Below are 17925 nucleotides of genomic sequence, written 5' to 3' on the forward strand. Positions count from 1 at the left end.
CTTTTCATATTAATCAGTCTGTTGAACTTCCTGCTTTTTCACCGGAGGAGATCCCTGCCTCCGGTGGTAACTATCTCCGTCGTCTCGATCCCAAAAGGATCTTGTTGCACTATCTTGAAGTTATCAATGACTTTCGTCTCTCTGATCATTTGTTTGTCCTGTGGAGTGGACCCAACAAAGGTAAGCAAGCTTCTAAAACTACTATTGCTCCGCTGGTTGAAGGAGGCGATTTCCTCAGCCTACATTTGCAAGGGCAGGCCAGTTCCTGAGGTCTGAAAGCCCATTCTTTGCGTTCTCAGGCGACTTCTTGGGCGGAGTCTCAATCTGTGTCGTCTCAGGAAATTTGTAGGGCGGCTACTTGGAAATCTCTTCATACCTTTGCTCGTCATTACCGCCTCGACGTTCAGGCTCCAGTTTTTGGTTCCTTTGGTCGTCAGGTTCTTCGAGCGGGATTGTCTGGATCCCACCCTCTGTAGGGAAGCTTTGGGACATCCCATGGTCTGGACTGATCCGGGTACGTACAGGGAAAGGAAAATTAGTTCTTACCTGATAATTTTCGTTCCTGTAGTACTACGGATCAGTCCAGACACCCGCCCATTCTTCTCTTATCCGCTCGTTTTTTCCTTCTTACAGGAATTTTTGTCTTTTTCTTGATCTCCTGCATCATATGTTTTTTGAAGTTCACTGTTAAGGCACCGGAAGCATCTTTTGATGATCGGGGATAGTTGTACAAGAGCGCTTAGTTACACAGTTCTTTTGTCCCAATTGTTGGGTTATTTGGATATTTTTATTATATTTATTACTTATTCTGGTACTTGCTTGATCTTATACCGTTCTGCTTTGACAATAGTTATACTGAGGGTTCCGGGGTAGGTTCTGTCCTTATATGGGCAGCCTCAGAATTCTGAACTGTCTCCACCTGCTGGAACGGGGGCTTAACCCATGGTGTGGACTGATCCGTGGTACTACAGGAACGAAAATTATCAGGTAAGAACTAATTTTCCTTTAAATTCATACGAAAGTAGCACAAAATGCTGTCATAAGTGCGAGATCTCGGTGTCTCCCTAGACCACCAACTAAACTTCAAAAACCACATTAACACAATCATAAAGGGAGGATTTTTCAAGCTCCATATCCTCAAAAAAACTTAAACCCCTACACCATTCGCAAGACTTCTGCACAGTCCTGCAAGCGACAATGCTATCAAAAATGGATTACTGCAATTCCTTACTTCTAGGCCTTCCCTACTCTACTATTAGACCCCTGCAAATGTTACAGAATTCTATGCAAGAATCCTTACAAATACACGTAAAGCCGATCACATCACCCCTATTCTTAAGGAACTCCAGTGGCTTCCCATCTCCTCCCGCATCAGATACAAAACCCTCACCATTATTCACAACTCCCTGCACAACCACAATCACTCCTGGCTTGAGGATGCTCTTCGATTCCGCTCCTCCAATCATCCTATTAGAACCACACTTTCAGGAACCCTCTACACTCCTTCCCTTAAATGTGCTCACCACACTGCCACCAGAGAATGAGCCCTATCCATTGCAGGCCCCTCCCTCTGGAACACTATGCCACTTGAGCTCCGACTAGAACCATGCATTCGGAAATTCAAAACAGGGGTTAAAACATGGCTCTTTAAAATGGCGTACCCTGACTCGGATCCTACATAAACTCCCTGCTCCCTCTACTCCTTCAGAGAAAGAGCCCTTGTCATTACCGTACTCATAGCCTTCTCCTTTATTCCTTTAATTATACTCTGATTTGTCTCCCATTTCTCTGCACCTCCTTATATACACCTTATACCCCCTTCCCCTGTTCTTAAACCCTACCTTTTCCCTATAGCAACCCTTTTATACCCCTTTATTTACCCCTTTATTTATATAGTTGCCTTTCTGAATGTATAATTTGTAATGTCATATATAGTGTCTCCTGTACAGTGGCGTAGCCAGAATTGATTTTTTGGGTGGGCACAAGGTTAACATGGGTGGGCTGTAGGCATGCAGGTCTACTAGTTGTTTTTTTACTGATAAATAATGCCAAATTATGCAGCATAGCATTCACATCTACGCCTAAGTATGAGGTTTACTTAATGATACAAACATAATTCACGGTGGTTTGTGGTACTTTAGCCTTCTTATTATTACGATTTTATACACGGCTCCTACCTGTCCATAAATTTTGAGAGAGCGGTTGTGTTGCTTATATTTAAATTGCTAACATCTCAAAATATAGATATATATTTTTACCTTTGTTGTCTGATCTTTGTATTTTTCTAATCAGTTGGTCCTGGTCTCTTTTTCCCATTTTTTCCCTTATAGCTCATTTCCTAATTCCTTTTCAGTGTCTTTCTTCTATTACTGTCTTCTTCCCTTCTCCCCCCCCACACACACACACACATACACGCTTTCTCTCACACACTCAAGCTCTCACTCTCATATGCTCACCCCCCCCCCCACAAGCTCACATTCTCTGCAGACACACATACAAGTTCTCACTTTCTCACCCCACCCCAGGCTTATATTCTTATGCACACACAGACACCCATTCTCACCAACACACATAAACCCAGACTCCCATTCTCACCCACAAACCCATGCTCCCAGTCTCACCCACACATATTCAAGCTCCCATTCTCATCCATACATAAACACATTTAAGGTCCTATTCTCACCCACACATACACACATTCAAGCACCCATTCTTAACCACATATTCAAGCTTCCATTCTCACCCACCCACACAAACCCAGGCTCTCATTCTCACCCATATATACACACATTCAAGCTCCCATTCACCCACATATTCAAGCTTCCATTTTCACCCACACATACACACATTCAAGCTCCCATTCTCACCCACACACAAACCCAGGCTCCCATTCTCAACCACACATACACACATTCGAGCTCTCATTCACCCACATATTCAAGCTTCCATTCTCACCCACATACACACCCAGGCTCCAGTTTTCACCCACACACACTCCCATTCTCATCCGCACGTGCACAGCTTCCGCTTCCTCCCCCCAAAGCAGGAAGATCAGCTGCCTCTCCTGCTGCCACCGGCCTCCTACTATCTTCGGGCATCGGGCCGTCCGGCCCGCCGAACTTCCTGTCGGGGGGGGGGGGGGGGGAGCGGAAGCGCAGCGCACAACGTCCGCTTCCTCCCTCCCCCCCCAAGCAGGAAGATCGGCTGGCCATACGGCCCGACGACCGCAGATAGTAGGAGGCCGGTGGCAGCAGGAGAGGCAGCTGATCTTCCTGCTTTGGGGGAGAAAGCGGAAACTGTGCGCGGCGCTTCCGCTCCCCCACCCCCAAACAGGAAGTTCGGCGGGCCGTTTGGCCCGAAGATAGCAGGAGAACAGGTGGCAGCAGGAGAGGCAGCTGATCTTCCTGCATTGGGGGGAGGAAGCGGAAGCTGCGCGCGGCGCTTCCACTCCCCCCCCCCCCCCCGAACAGGAAGACCGGTTGGCCATACGGCCGCAGCAGCGCTTCCCCATGTGTGCCGTGATGGCGATCGAGGCGTGGATTCTCTTGTTCGCTGTCGCGGGGATGGGATCCCGCGACAGCCTTGCAGTTCCGGTGCCAGTTGGGTGGGCCTGGGTCTAAGTTGGGTGGGCACCTGCCCACCCGTGGCTACGCCACTGCTCCTGTATATACTAGTTAAAGATAATGTGTATTATTGTATATAATACTTTTTGGAGTGTATAATTTATAAAAGGTTATACACAGTCCCTTATTGAGTGTATAATTTGCAATGTTACATATTATGTTCTTCTGTTTTCCATCAGGTACTGTTCCTATTCTCCTCTTCCTGTTTTTCCCTCTCTTCTCTTGCCCCTTCTCTCTTCCTATCTGCTCCCTCTCCCCCACCCTGGTTTTTTGTAATTTCCTCCTTCAGTTATATTGTAAACCGGCATGATGTACCTACGAATGTCGATATATAAAAGCTAATAAATAAAATATATAAATAGTGATTAGCTTTTCACAATTCATTTTCATAGGCAGCTCCACTGTACCATGATGCCAGTTTTCAGCAGTCTTTTTTTTTTCTGAGAGCATTACATTTGAATTTTCAGGTTTATCTTTAATTTCAAAATTAAAATATGATTTTCATCCAAGGAATGGGTGGGGGGGGGGGGGCAAGTGGTCAGAAATATAGTAGCATAGTAATGATGGCAGAAAAGGACCAAATGGTCCATCCAGTCTGCCCAGCAAGCTTCTGATGGTAGAGTCTGCCACGCCATGCAGGTTACCGCATGCTTATTTGCATTCATATGCTCTGTGCAGTTCTTTGATGAGCCTTCTTGAAAATTCAGACAGTGCTGATGTATTTTGCTTATGGACTTGGCCTTAGAAGCTGTCCTGTACATTTTCACTTGGGTCTCCATATCAGTACTGCAGATTGTAAAAGTCAAGAAAGTCTAATCACTATTGCCAGTTTTGTTTATCATTTTTCAGTAAGAAAATTCATTCTAAACAAAAACTGGCGAGAGGATGTAACTGGCAGGCAGAGGCTGGAAACCAGTAGCCACGTACCAGCTTTATTCATTCTTTGTGCTCTTCTTTACAGCTTTTGACTGGAAAATATAAATGGACTCAGACTTCCATCACAGAAAGTTCAGCTGCATACAGAGTCAAAGATGACAAGGTGAAGTGACACTGGGTCCTACTGCTTCTGACATATTGGCAGTTTCTGCTTAGAATAGTCAGGAACACAAATGCCACCTCCGAATTGATGCGAGACACCCTTTTAAAAATGTTAGGCTGTTTCCAGTACAAACACATGTCCAGATGATACTTTTCTGACCTAGAAATCTGGAAGGAGCAAGGCATTGGAGTGACTTGCCCGTAGCTGCCTTACTGTCTCAGCTACATCTAGTTATTTTCAAGTTTCAAAAATGTGCGTGTTTGCTCTTCAGCAACTCCATGCCTAAAGAGTTGAGAGTGTAAATATAATATCTTAGTTTTAGAGAGTTGCAAGGCTTGGCTGTTTAATGCCCCTTTTAGTGAATTTGCCTTGCCTACTTTTGTTTGCTGTCTTTTGATCCATGGCGTCGTGATAGGATGCTTTTGTCTGTCTATTTGCATTCATATACTGTCTTTCTAACCAAAAGCAAAATGGCTTACAGTTTTAGTAAGTATAATCACAGTATTTAAAATCAGTTCTTTTTATCATCCAAAAAAAAAAAAAGGAACTGTAGAAGGTGATACTGGGGGGGAAATATTTTGGAAGGTAGCCTGGCTTTCTGGAAAAATCCATAGAAGTCATGACTAATAGGAATATGTTATTAGTTACGTTTGTATTTCCTCAAGACTGATATTTTAAAACTGTATTTCCATAATTGTGAATTTGCTGTTGTGGATTATCAAAATAAACAATTCCTGCAGCTTAAAGAAAGTTCTTTATTTAAAGTATGGAATATTCCAGGCTAATGCAAGATTACCAACAAGATGGTATTTTTAAACCATCTCCATGCCCAGTCTAAACTCTTATCCTTTGCAGTTGCACCTTTCAGTTTTTTCCTAATCATTTTTCTGTATCAGTCACCTTTTTGAAAGCTGTATCGCTCCATGGTAAGACCGCACCTTGAATACTGTGTACAATTCTGGTCGCTGCATCTCAAAAAAGATATAATTGCGATGGAGAAGGTACAGAGAAGGGCAACCAAAATGATAAAGGGGATGGAACAGCTCCCCTGTGAGGAAAGGCTGAAGAGGTTAGGACTTTTCAGCTTGGAGAAGAGACGGCTGAGGGGGGATATGATAGAGGTGTTTAAAATCATGAGAGGTCTAGAACGGGTAGATGTGAATCGGTTATTTACTCTTTCGGATAGTAGAAAGACTAGGGGGCACTCCATGAAGTTAGCATGGGGCACATTTAAAACTAATCGGAGAAAGTTCTTTTTTACTCAGCGCACAAACTCTGGAATTTGTTGTCAGAGGATGTGGTTAGTGCAGTTAGTGTAGCTGTGTTTAAAAAAGGATTGGATAAGTTCTTGGAGGAGAAGTCCATTACCTGCTATTAAGTTCACTTAGAGAATAGCCACTGCCATTAGCAATGGTTACATGGAATAGACTTAGTTTTTGGGTACTTGCCAGGTTCTTGTGGCCTGGATTGGCCACTGTTGGAAACAGGATGCTGGCTTGATGGACCCTTGGTCTGACCCAGTATGGCATTTTCTTATGTTCTTAGCTAAGAGCTGTCACGGTAGATATCTTTGGTGTTCTCCCTCTAGTTCCGTCAGATTTTATCATGTTGTGATAACTGTTGCCAGGTGGCCCCAGCACTGTTACCTCTCGCACCAAATCTTGTGTTCCACTAAGGTCTAGGTCTAAAATAATTTCACCTCTTGTTAGTTCTTGTATCAGCTGCTTTGTGAAGCAGTCATTTATTTCATCTAGGAACTTTACTTCCCTAGCATGGCCTGAAGTGACATTCACCCTGTCAATACTGAGGTAATTGAAATTCCCTCTTGTTACTCTGCTACTGATTTTGCTAGCCTCCCTAATTTCTTTTAGCATTTCATGGTCTGTCTGTTCATTCTGACCAGGTGGATGGTTATATATTCTCACTGCTATTTTATTTCCCTTTTTCACCTGGAATTTCTATCCATAAAGATTCAACATTGCATTTTGTTTCCTGCTAAATTTTTATCCTATTTGACTCGGTGCTACCCCTCCACCAATTTGATCTATCCTATCATTTTGATGTAATTTATGCCCTGGTTTCATGGTGCTCTGGCCGTTTGTGGTGACCTCTGGAGGGGGCTGCTGGGAATGGTATGTAAATGAACCTTCTGCTGCAGGAGGTGTGGGGCTGTGGAGCCTGAAAGTCTCTGGAATTTACAACCATCAAGTTAGAGCCATGGCTACATAGTGGCTCAACTGTGAGCAGTATCACTTGAAAACATCTGCATAGCTGCAACATCAGTATACACCATTGTATCCCACTGCTGTCTGGACAATCTCTCCGACATATTCGGACGAGCGGTTTTGTGTAGGTTGTTTACCCAATAGTCTATTCTCCATGCTGGTATTCGGATTATTTATTCAAGAAACACTCTGCTACAATCCTTCCGTTTGGCACTCCCCACATGCAATCACTAATTCAGCCCTGCTTATCGATGGAAAAAGGAGGTACAGGTTTCAAAAGTGGGAACTATGAGCTGCAGAACTGCCTTGCAGCGGACGATTTGTTAGAGACTATAGGCAGAGACATGTAGAAGGAAGAAAGTTGAGCTACAAGGGGGGAGATGAGGCAGAGAGGCTATTGATGGGAAGGAGGTAGTGAGGAAAAAGTCTGGCAGTTGATATTTTACTTTTCCTTTCACTGATAATCCTGGGTATTCTGTTCACACCTGCTCATATTTCTGCTGCCAGAGAGTGCTTAATCTCACACAGATTTCCTCAAAAATTAAAAGGCTGTTTGTGTTGGACACAGATCATGCTTAGGTCTTGAACACACAAACTTCTTGCAGTAATGTTAAATCCTATGGTAGGAGACTCTTCCCAGGAACTCTTAGAAGCAGTGTTTATGTACAGTTTTTCTGGTGATGATAGATCATTGAAATCGTGTGTTCTACATTCTCAGGGCATCACCTTGACCTTAATTGACGTTCCGGGACATAAAAGCTTGCGGCTTCAGTTCTTGGAGCGGTTTAAAGCAACAGCTAGGTAAGGAGCAGAGGAATTCTTAATAGAGATGTGAATCGTGTGCCAGATCGTCTTAACGATCAGATTCGGCTGGGGGGGGGGGGGGAAATCTGATCATTAAGATATGTGAATTGGAATCGTTTCCGATTCCAATTCACATCGCTAAATTTTTTTTTAGGGAGGCCCGCGCCGCTAAAAAAAAAACCCCCACCCGACCCTTTAAATTGACCCCACCCTCCCGACCCCCCCCCCCCCCCCAAAACCTTTTAAAATTACCTGGTGGTCCAGGGGGGCCTCGGGGAGAGATTTCCCGTTCCCAGGCATCAGCTGTTCTAAAAAAAAATGGCGCCGATGCCCCTTTGCCCTTACCATGTGACAGGGTATCCGGGCCATTGGCCGGCCCCTGTCGCATGGTAGGAGCACTGGATGGCCGGCGCCATCTTTACTCATCAGCCCCTATTATAAGATGGCGCCGGCCATCTTTACTCATCAGCCCCTATTATACTATACTCTATAATAGGGGCTGATGAGTAAAGATGGCCGGCGCCATCTTTAAAGATGGCGCCGGCCATCCAGTGCTCCTACCATGTGACAGGGGCCGGCCAATGGCACGGATACCCTGTCACATGGTAAGGGCAAAGGGGCATCGGCGCCATTTTTTTTTAGAACAGCTGATGCCTGGGAACGGGAAATCTCTCCCCGAGGCCCCCCTGGACCACCAGGTAATTTTAAAAGGTTTGGGGGGGGGTCGGGAGGGTGAGGTCGATTTAAAGTGTCGGGTGGGTTTTTTTTTTTTAGCGGCATGGGCCTCCCTAAAAAAAAAAGGGTCGGGAGGGTGGGGGAGGCTAAGGGGGGTCGATTTAAAGGGTCAGGTGGGTTTTTTTTTTTTTAGTGGCGCGGGCCTCCCTAAAAAAAAAAGGGTCGGGAGGGTGGGGGAGGCTAAGGGGGGGTTGATTTAAAGGGTCGGGTGGGTTTTTTTGTTTATTGGGCCATCGGCGCCATGTTAATTAGTGGCAGCCAAAATGGCGCCTCTGGCCCGAGAGCGGGAGATCGCGCCGGGACCCCCCCCCCAACTGGACCACCAGGTAATTTAACATTTTGCGGGGGTTCGGGAGGGTGGGGGAGGGTAAGGAATTGGTTTTAAAGGGTCGGGGTGGGTTTAGGGATTGTTTTGGTGTGCCGGTTTTCCCGCCCGCCCCCAAATAATTCCCGTGCCCTATTTAACGATACAATACAAATGCCCCTGACAATAAATCGGGGGCATTTGTATTGTATCGTGCACTCTAACGATTTAGGACGATTTTAAAATTATCTGATGATAATTTTAATCATTCAAAAACGATTCACATCCCTAATTCTTAACCTAAGAGTCCATGATAAATATTATTTTATCTCAAAGCACAGCTGTCTCACTTATTGTCTTTCTTTTCCCTTTGAAAGAAATTAGAGGACCCAACGCAATGTTTTCAAATCCTCCTTGTGATTAGAAGGGCCCAGTAGTTCAGTGGTAGTGCTGCATACTGCCATGCAAACGTACCCTTGTTCAATTTGCACCTTGGATTAACTGCTGAGAAGGCAGCATTCCCAGTCCCTAGAAAGGAGGAAGTTGTGATCATTGATAAGGGTGACAGCTGGTGACCAGATTTGGATCATGGTTCCCAACCTCAGGACTGTTGTTGCAGTAACCAGACTAGGAGCCGTGGGATGGAGAGCCTATGTAAAAATCTCAGGTAGTTGTGAATAGTGGCTCATGGCATCAGGATCCCGTTGTGATATTTCATGAATGATGGACGGTATATAAAATCATTAAATAATAATAATCACTGGTTCCAAGTGAGCTGGAAGAAAAAGGGGGAACTACCAGATCAAGAAGCTTCCAAAAAACAAAAGCCTCCTTGTAATTACAAAGCAAGTAGTTTTAATGTTTGGAGAGCTGTAAATCTCTGAGGGACGGGCTTCATTGCTTTTCTAGGCTGGGAGTCTCCAAGAGCTCTGAGCCAGCTTCTGAAATTAGGGTTTCCCGAGGCTGAGTCTGTTCGGCAGGTCATCATGCTTTCACACTGTTCTGTCTGAGCACTTTGTTGTGTGCTTTTATACAGGGCAATCGTGTTTGTGGTGGACAGCGCAGCTTTCCAGCGGGAGGTAAAAGATGCTGCAGAATTTCTGTATCAGTTACTGACCGACAGCGTTCTGCTGAAGAATGCTCCCCCTCTGCTGGTAGCCTGCAATAAGCAAGGTACTGGGCCTGAGTGATGGGGCTGGTTGGAGTGGAAGACTTATCCTGCAAGAATCGAGGTTTAAGGAAGAGAAACTAAAATATCTGGGAAGGGGAAAGCACAGATGTGAAGGGAGCCTACAGTAAGCAAGGTTCAGTGCAGTGGAATACAAGAGGAGGTTAGGTATCAAATAATAATGAGATGTGCTGTTGGAGACAGGAGAAACCAACAGGCCAGGAAGGACTGAAGTGAGGTAAACACTGTTCCCTGTAAGCTGTGCACACACAATAAGTCTCGATATTTACATTCAGCAAGTTCATAGTGCATAAATTTGATTTTGGCTTATAAAAAGTTGAACAAAAAAAATTTCTGCGCACGCAGCCTTTCAAAAATTTGTGGGAACATTGGAGATAAAGTTGGGCTGTAATACATTAGGGATGACTAACTCCAGTCCTGAAGGGATAAAAACAAATCATAAGCACCAGCTAAGTGGGTGCTTGAGCAACTGCAGTATTGCCTCCTACACTTCTATGAATTGGGGGCTTCTCTCTCCCTGCTGCTGCTCCCACTGCCTCCTGCAGACTGTTGACTGCCTGTGGAATGTCTGACCAATGGGCTGCAGGAAATGCTTGTGTCTCCTCTGCTACTTCCACCCACCCCTGCAGCCCCTCAGATGCCTGTGGAATGTCTGACCAATGGGCTGCAGGAAGTGCTTGTGTCTCCTCTGCTACTTCCACCCACCCCTGCAGCCCCTCAGCTGCCTATGGAATGTCTGACCAATGGGCTGCAGGAAGTGCTTGTGTCTCCTGCTACTTCCACCCACCCCTGCAGCCCCTCAGCTGCCTGTGGAATGTCTGACCAATGAGCTGCAGGAAGTGCTTGTGTCTCCTGCTACTTCCACCCACCCCTGCAGCCCCTCAGCTGCCTATGGAATGTCTGACCAATGGGCTGCAGGAAGTGCTTGTGTCTCCTGCTACTTCCACCCACCCCTGCAGCCCCTCAGCTGCCTATGGAATGTCTGACCAATGGGCTGCAGGAAGTGCTTGTGTCTCCTCTGCTACTTCCACCCACCCCTGCAGCCCCTCAGCTGCCTGTGGAATGTCTGACCAATGGGCTGCAGGAAGTGCTTGTGTCTCCTCTGCTACTTCCACCCACCCCTGCAGCCCCTCAGATGCCTGTGGAATGTCTGACCAATGGGCTGCAGGAAGTGCTTGTGTCTCCTCTGCTACTTCCACCCACCCCTGCAGCCCCTCAGCTGCCTATGGAATGTCTGACCAATGGGCTGCAGGAAGTGCTTGTGTCTCCTCTGCTACTTCCACCCACCCCTGCAGCCCCTCAGCTGCCTGTGGAATGTCTGACCAATGGGCTGCAGGAAGTGCTTGTGTCTCCTGCTACTTCCACCCACCCCTGCAGCCCCTCAGCTGCCTGTGGAATGTCTGACCAATGAGCTGCAGGAAGTGCTTGTGTCTCCTGCTACTTCCACCCACCCCTGCAGCCCCTCAGCTGCCTATGGAATGTCTGACCAATGGGCTGCAGGAAGTGCTTGTGTCTCCTCTGCTACTTCCACCCACCCCTGCAGCCCCTCAGCTGCCTATGGAATGTCTGACCAATGGGCTGCAGGAAGTGCTTGTGTCTCCTCTGCTACTTCCACCCACCCCTGCAGCCCCTCAGATGCCTGTGGAATGTCTGACCAATGGGCTGCAGGAAGTGCTTGTGTCTCCTCTGCTACTTCCACCCACCCCTGCAGCCCCTCAGATGCCTGTGGAATGTCTGACCAATGGGCTGCAGGAAGTGCTTGTGTCTCCTGCTACTTCCACCCACCCCTGCAGCCCCTCAGCTGCCTGTGGAATGTCTGACCAATGGGCTGCAGGAAGTGCTTGTGTCTCCTGCTACTTCCACCCACCCCTGCAGCCCCTCAGCTGCCTGTGGAATGTCTGACCAATGAGCTGCAGGAAGTGCTTGTGTCTCCTGCTACTTCCACCCACCCCTGCAGCCCCTCAGCTGCCTGTGGAATGTCTGACCAATGGGCTGCAGGAAGTGCTTGTGTCTCCTGCTACTTCCACCCACCCCTGCAGCCCCTCAGCTGCCTATGGAATGTCTGACCAATGGGCTGCAGGAAGTGCTTGTGTCTCCTCTGCTACTTCCACCCACCCCTGCAGCCCCTCAGCTGCCTGTGGAATGTCTGACCAATGGGCTGCAGGAAGTGCTTGTGTCTCCTGCTACTTCCACCCACCCCTGCAGCCCCTCAGCTGCCTATGGAATGTCTGACCAATGGGCTGCAGGAAGTGCTTGTGTCTCCTCTGCTACTTCCACCCACCCCTGCAGCCCCTCAGCTGCCTGTGGAATGTCTGACCAATGGGCTGCAGGAAGTGCTTGTGTCTCCTCTGCTACTTCCACCCACCCCTGCAGCCCCTCAGATGCCTGTGGAATGTCTGACCAATGGGCTGCAGGAAGTGCTTGTGTCTCCTCTGCTACTTCCACCCACCCCTGCAGCCCCTCAGATGCCTGTGGAATGTCTGACCAATGGGCTGCAGGAAGTGCTTGTGTCTCCTCTGCTACTTCCACCCACCCCTGCAGCCCCTCAGCTGCCTATGGAATGTCTGACCAATGGGCTGCAGGAAGTGCTTGTGTCTCCTCTGCTACTTCCACCCACCCCTGCAGCCCCTCAGCTGCCTATGGAATGTCTGACCAATGGGCTGCAGGAAGTGCTTGTGTCTCCTCTGCTACTTCCACCCACCCCCTGCAGCCCCTCAGCTGCAGTTTAGGACAGACTGCCTTCCCGAGGTGCAGTGCTGCTGATAGCACCTCTGTTCCTCTTCCTCTTTCCCTTTCCCAGCCACACTGTGTTGGAGGAGAAAGAGAAGCTGACAGAACTGTTGGGAGATAGGGGAGGAATGTTGGCTAGGAGAGGAATTGAGGGGAAGAGGGGCTGCTGGTGGGGCTGTGGGAGAGGCAGAAGAGTAAACAGGCTATGAGGATAAGAGGGGCTGGAAGAGGAGCTGAAAGGGCTAAAAGAAGGGTTGAGAGAGTGGACATGGGCTGTGATTTGAGAGAAGGGAAAAAGGAGATGCAAGCTGGGAGAGAGGACATGGGTTGTGATTAGAAGAGTTGGGATGAGAGGTTAGACTTAAGAGGGTGAGAGAAGTGAAGAAGACTGTGAAAGGAGCTGTGTGGGACAGAGAGGAGGAGGTCTGATGGAGGTAGGCCAAGAGAAGGTTTGTAAGGAGAGGGAATCCTGGTGGAGAGAAGAGGAATGAAGGGGTGTCCAGAGGAATGGAAGTGGCAGGAAGAGGTGAGAGAAAATGAGCTGTGGTAAGACATACTTAGAAAAAGAGATACACATGGAAGAAAAATTAATAGAAATGATAAACAAAATGAGAAGAAGATCAGAACAGAAATGAGGAGGCAGAGAGAAGCTAAGAGAATGCCAAGAGCAAGCAGACAGAGGATAAAACTGTAGACCAAAAGGTTGGAAAACTATTTTAAGTTTGTTAAAGATTTCTGTGCTAGCTGGGATGAGGCCAGGGTGAGGCACAGGTAGTATTTGCTCGTTTCTTTCAGATCTGCAGTCACTGGTGCAAATACTGTTTTTTTTCTGGAAGGATGGGAAAAGGGAAGGAGGTTGTGATGGTTTGCGATGCCATGGGCTGAAAGTCTCACTTAAAAATTGCTCCCCCGTGACAGCTCTGATAGAGAGGGACCGTAGTCAAGGCTTGACAAAATTAAAAAAAAAAAATTTAAAAACTCCCCTGTTATAATCCCACAAGGTACAGCAGTTATCTCTGGGGTTTCCAAGCAGAGAGTGGGATGAACAACATGCAGCTCTAACCCTAGAACTGGGAAGATGCGGACTACTGAGCTGCCAAGACTGAGGATATGCATGTGGCAGAGTGTTTTATGTAGGCTTTCCAGGCCATGGACTGGCCCTGGCCTGGAATCTGTGCGAGCCAGGAGAAGTGCGGCAAGGAATGTGGGGAGGCAGGAGCCGTTTCATAAAAAAAAAAAAGAACTGTTCCAGGACTCAGGGAGGGCAGAGCAAGAAAGTGATCCAAGCCTGTGAAGGAAGGGAACTCACAAATGGAGAAGTGAGCTGAGCCTGTCAAAGGGAAGCCTAACATGTTCAGGAGGAGTGAGGGGATGACTGAACTAAGCCTATAGAGGAAAGGATCTGGCTAAGGAACATGCTAGGGGTGGAGAGATAGGAAGAGGAATTGGGAGGGGAACAGAAGGGATGGGTCAAGGGGAAATGGGGAGCAGAGCAAGCTAAGGGGGGAGAGTAGGAAGTGAAGTAAGCAGATGAGGTTAAACCCACTGACCCCAAATATGTCAAAATACACCTATGCAGGAGAAGGAGAATTTTATAAAGTGCAGAGGGAGAGAAGAGAGGAAAAGATAAGAGGGGGAGAGGAGATGGAAGAGATTAGGAGAATATAAGATAAAACGGGAGCGGGGTGGGGCTTGAAAGTGTGGTGGAGAAGGGGGAGAGACTACAGAGGGTGGGGAAGGAGAGGAGACTGATGTGGGTGAGCTGGTTGAGTGCTTCTGTGGCTTTTGTTTTGACCCCTTGCGTCTTCCCTATATCTGCATTACCTGCTTCTCTCTGGACATTTAAATACAGGCTGGTCAGTCACTCCCACAACCCACTGTGGTTTTATTTTATTTTTTCTGTTGATAAGCAGGTTGAATTAGCCATGCTGCATGGGTGATGTCATCAGGGTGGCATTAGGCAGAGCTGTCTCTCAAAGCTTCAAGCTTTTTACCCTACTGGGCATGTGTGGTGGTTCCTGCGCAAATGAACCTTCCAGAAGTCTCCTCACACGGGTGCAGAATCCCGTCTCTCGAGTTCTCCTGTTTTTAAAAAATAAATAAATAAATAAAAATTCTCGCTTCGGCGACCCCAAACAGCATTTTTCAGTGCTCAATGTCTCAGAGGAAGACCTCCAGCTTTGAGTATTGCAGTTGTGGCCATATAATGTCCATCACAGATGGCCACAACTATTGCTACCTATGCCTGGGTCTGGATCACAAGCAGGCAAACTGTCATGACTGCGGGAGGTTATCTCCTAGAGCGCAGAGGCAGTGGGCAGACAAAATCGCTCTGCTCTGAGTAGAGGAAACTCCAGCCTCTGGACAATCCTCAGTTTCCCCATCTTCGTCGGGAGAGGTAGGGGAACACACGCTCTGTGCAGTCTTCTCTGGGACAACTGCATTGCCCCCAAACTTGGGAGCAGCAGCCAGCCTCCGCAGGAATGCTACGGGCTTCATCTCACATTGTCGACTGCTCTGAACCGCATGCTGAGCGGCAGATGCTCCCTGCATTGGAGAAATTGCACACTGTACCAAAGACAGCGCACCATTCATTAAAAGTGACACACCAGGAGCTGGGGACACCCCCCCCCCCCATGAATCAAAGGTGGTGCCCCCTGAGCTGAAGGGGGCACACCAGGCGCTGGGGACGGAGCACCATGCGCCAATTGCGCCGTAGCCAACGCATCCCGAGACAGGACATGCTTGGAGAAGGTGGTGTAGGACATGATGTGCACACTGTCAACGCCAGCTGTGCCCACGTTCCAATGTCGTACATCAACAAGAGAAGCAATCTTCTGATTGGATCCAAGGGGCAGATGCCCCACCACTTAAAAAGAAAAAGCGATGACATGAGAAGGGAGATTAATTTCTCACCAAAGACCTAGAGAAGATCCCAGGTCTCCAGCCCCTTCTTACACATCAGGCTCCTTTAAGAGCTATTTCGCTCATCCATCTCTGGAGGCTCTGCTTGAGGAGTGGTAAGAACCTGTCCCACCTGTGGGTCCCCCATACCCACTGGATATACTATCAGCAGTTGCCACCAAGACTTCAAGAGTTGTATACCCTTCCTTTGGGACACCGATTCAAACTCCATCAGGGGCCCATGGACCTTTAATTTAAAAAAAAATAAAATAAATAAAAGTATTTTATTCAAGATCAAGCATTTTCATTTACACCTCTATTTCTGCTAACAATCTTAGTTTTCTATCCACACTGTATGCGTACAAAATTGCGTTTCTGATTCAGCAGATAAAAATGGAACCAACATAATCATTCTTAATTTTTAAGCCAACTCAAAACACCTAGGCCCCAGCCATTTAAGTAATACCAGAAATATCAAAGTGGTCCCAGTTTTTTCCCATTTCAAACTTCCCCCCTGACCCCTTCTTACCCCTTCCCACCCTCCCGCTGTTCCTTTGTACAGGGAGCTAACAGTGCTATAGTCTGCTTATTGATCTAGAAAACATATAGACTCTATTACCCATGGATCTTTTCTCCCTTCCAGTCTATGGCAGCAAAGTCTCAGGCTTACCACTCCTCAGCCTGTTTGCTTTCTCTTACCTCTCATGTCTGTACCTGCGCTGGAAAAAGAACAAAAAGTGTAGAACACGAAGACCATATTCTCTACTCTCCTAGCTGGCAATCTCAACGGGCAGTGGAGCAGATCACGGTTGTTGTACAGAACGTTTTTACATATTTATTTCTGCAGGCTCCATCGCCAACCTTTCTTTCAGTATACCCGATCTGACTGATAGAGACCGAACTGATGGGACCAGCTGTATCCCAGTTGTCTGCAATAGGTTCTTTTGGGGACTTTGACGAAGAGCTTCTTGCTCCTTCGGCACCTTTTTGGGAACCTTTCCCTGAGATCAGAAAGTCCTATGCTGCCTTCTGGGGAGTCTCACTGTAGCTCCATGGGCATTCCCTCAACCCCGCTAGAGGAAACACCAGATCATTCCTCTCCTCCGGAAGACTGACTTATTTCTGCTTTGTAGAAAAGGTGATAACGATTTTAAAGGTCGAAATTCAGAAGGATCCAGATCCCTGCACAGAAATGATGAGCCTGCTGTAGATTTTAAAAATTCCAAGTGAGCCCACCACTTTCCCTTCGCACCTACTGCTACAAACATATTCTAGGAGAAGTGGAAAAGTGCAAGGTGATGCATATAGGGAAAAATAACCCATGCTATAATTACACGATGTTGGGTTCCATATTAGGTGCTACAACCCAAGAAAGAGATCTAGGTGTCATAGTGGATAACACATTGAAATCGTCGGTTCAGTGTGCTGCGGCAGTCAAAAAAGCAAACAGAATGTTGGGAATTATTAGAAAAGGAATGATGAATAAAACGGAAAATGTCATAATGCCTCTGTATCGCTCCATGGTGAGACCGCACCTTGAATACTGTGTACAATTCTGGTCGCCGCATCTCAAAAAAGATATAATTGCGATGGAGAAGGTACAGAGAAGGGCTACCAAAATGATAAGGGGAATGGAACAACTCCCCTATGAGGAAAGACTAAAGAGATTAGGACTTTTCAGCTTGGAGAAGAGACGACTGAGGGGGGATATGATAGAGGTGTTTAAAATCATGAGAGGTCTAGAACGGGTAGATGTGAATCGGTTATTTACTCTTTCAGATAGTAGAAGGACTAGGGGACACTCCATGAAGTTAGCATGGGGCACATTTAAAACTAATCGGAGAAAGTTCTTTTTTACTCAACGCACAATTAAACTCTGGAATTTGTTGCCAGAGAATGTGGTTCGTGCAGGTAGTATAGCTGTGTTTAAAAAAGGATTGGATAAGTTCTTGGAGGAGAAGTCCATTACCTGCTATTAGGTTCACTTAGAGAATAGCCACTGCCATTAGCAATGGTTACATGGAATAGACTTAGTTTTTGGGTACTTGCCAGGTTCTTATGGCCTGGATTGGCCACTGTTGGAAACAGGATGCTGGGCTTGATGGACCCTTGGTCTGACCCAGTATGGCATTTTCTTATGTTCTTATGTTCTTATGAGAACCCTTCTTCAGGTACTACCATGGCGCATAAGCTGGACTTCAAATTTCGTCTCCAGAAATCATTGGGCTATGGTATTGTATAACTTCCACATAACTCCGTAGTGGTTGTCAGCCATGTGCAGGGTGAAAATAACCAGATTCCATGCAATTTCACCCCACCAGAAGGGACCACAAGCTACTGGACGATTTTGATATGAAGGTCTTCCAAGGCTC

The 17925-nt window shown here is 47.0% G+C and overlaps 1 protein-coding gene across 1 annotated transcript in view; it reads left to right on the forward strand.

Annotated features, from left to right (window-relative positions):
• The window catches only part of SRPRB (SRP receptor subunit beta), a 46509-nt gene that overhangs the window by 10235 nt on the left and 18349 nt on the right, over positions 1-17925 (forward strand). Inside the window, exons 3-5 of the mRNA XM_029615186.1 lie at positions 4585-4662; positions 7606-7688; positions 9767-9903. Of these exons, the coding sequence (XP_029471046.1) occupies positions 4585-4662; positions 7606-7688; positions 9767-9903 (298 nt within the window). The remainder of the gene's footprint in view (positions 1-4584; positions 4663-7605; positions 7689-9766; positions 9904-17925) is intronic.

Source organism: Rhinatrema bivittatum, chromosome 9, assembly GCF_901001135.1.
Source record: "Rhinatrema bivittatum chromosome 9, aRhiBiv1.1, whole genome shotgun sequence".
NCBI classification, from domain to species: domain Eukaryota; kingdom Metazoa; phylum Chordata; class Amphibia; order Gymnophiona; family Rhinatrematidae; genus Rhinatrema; species Rhinatrema bivittatum.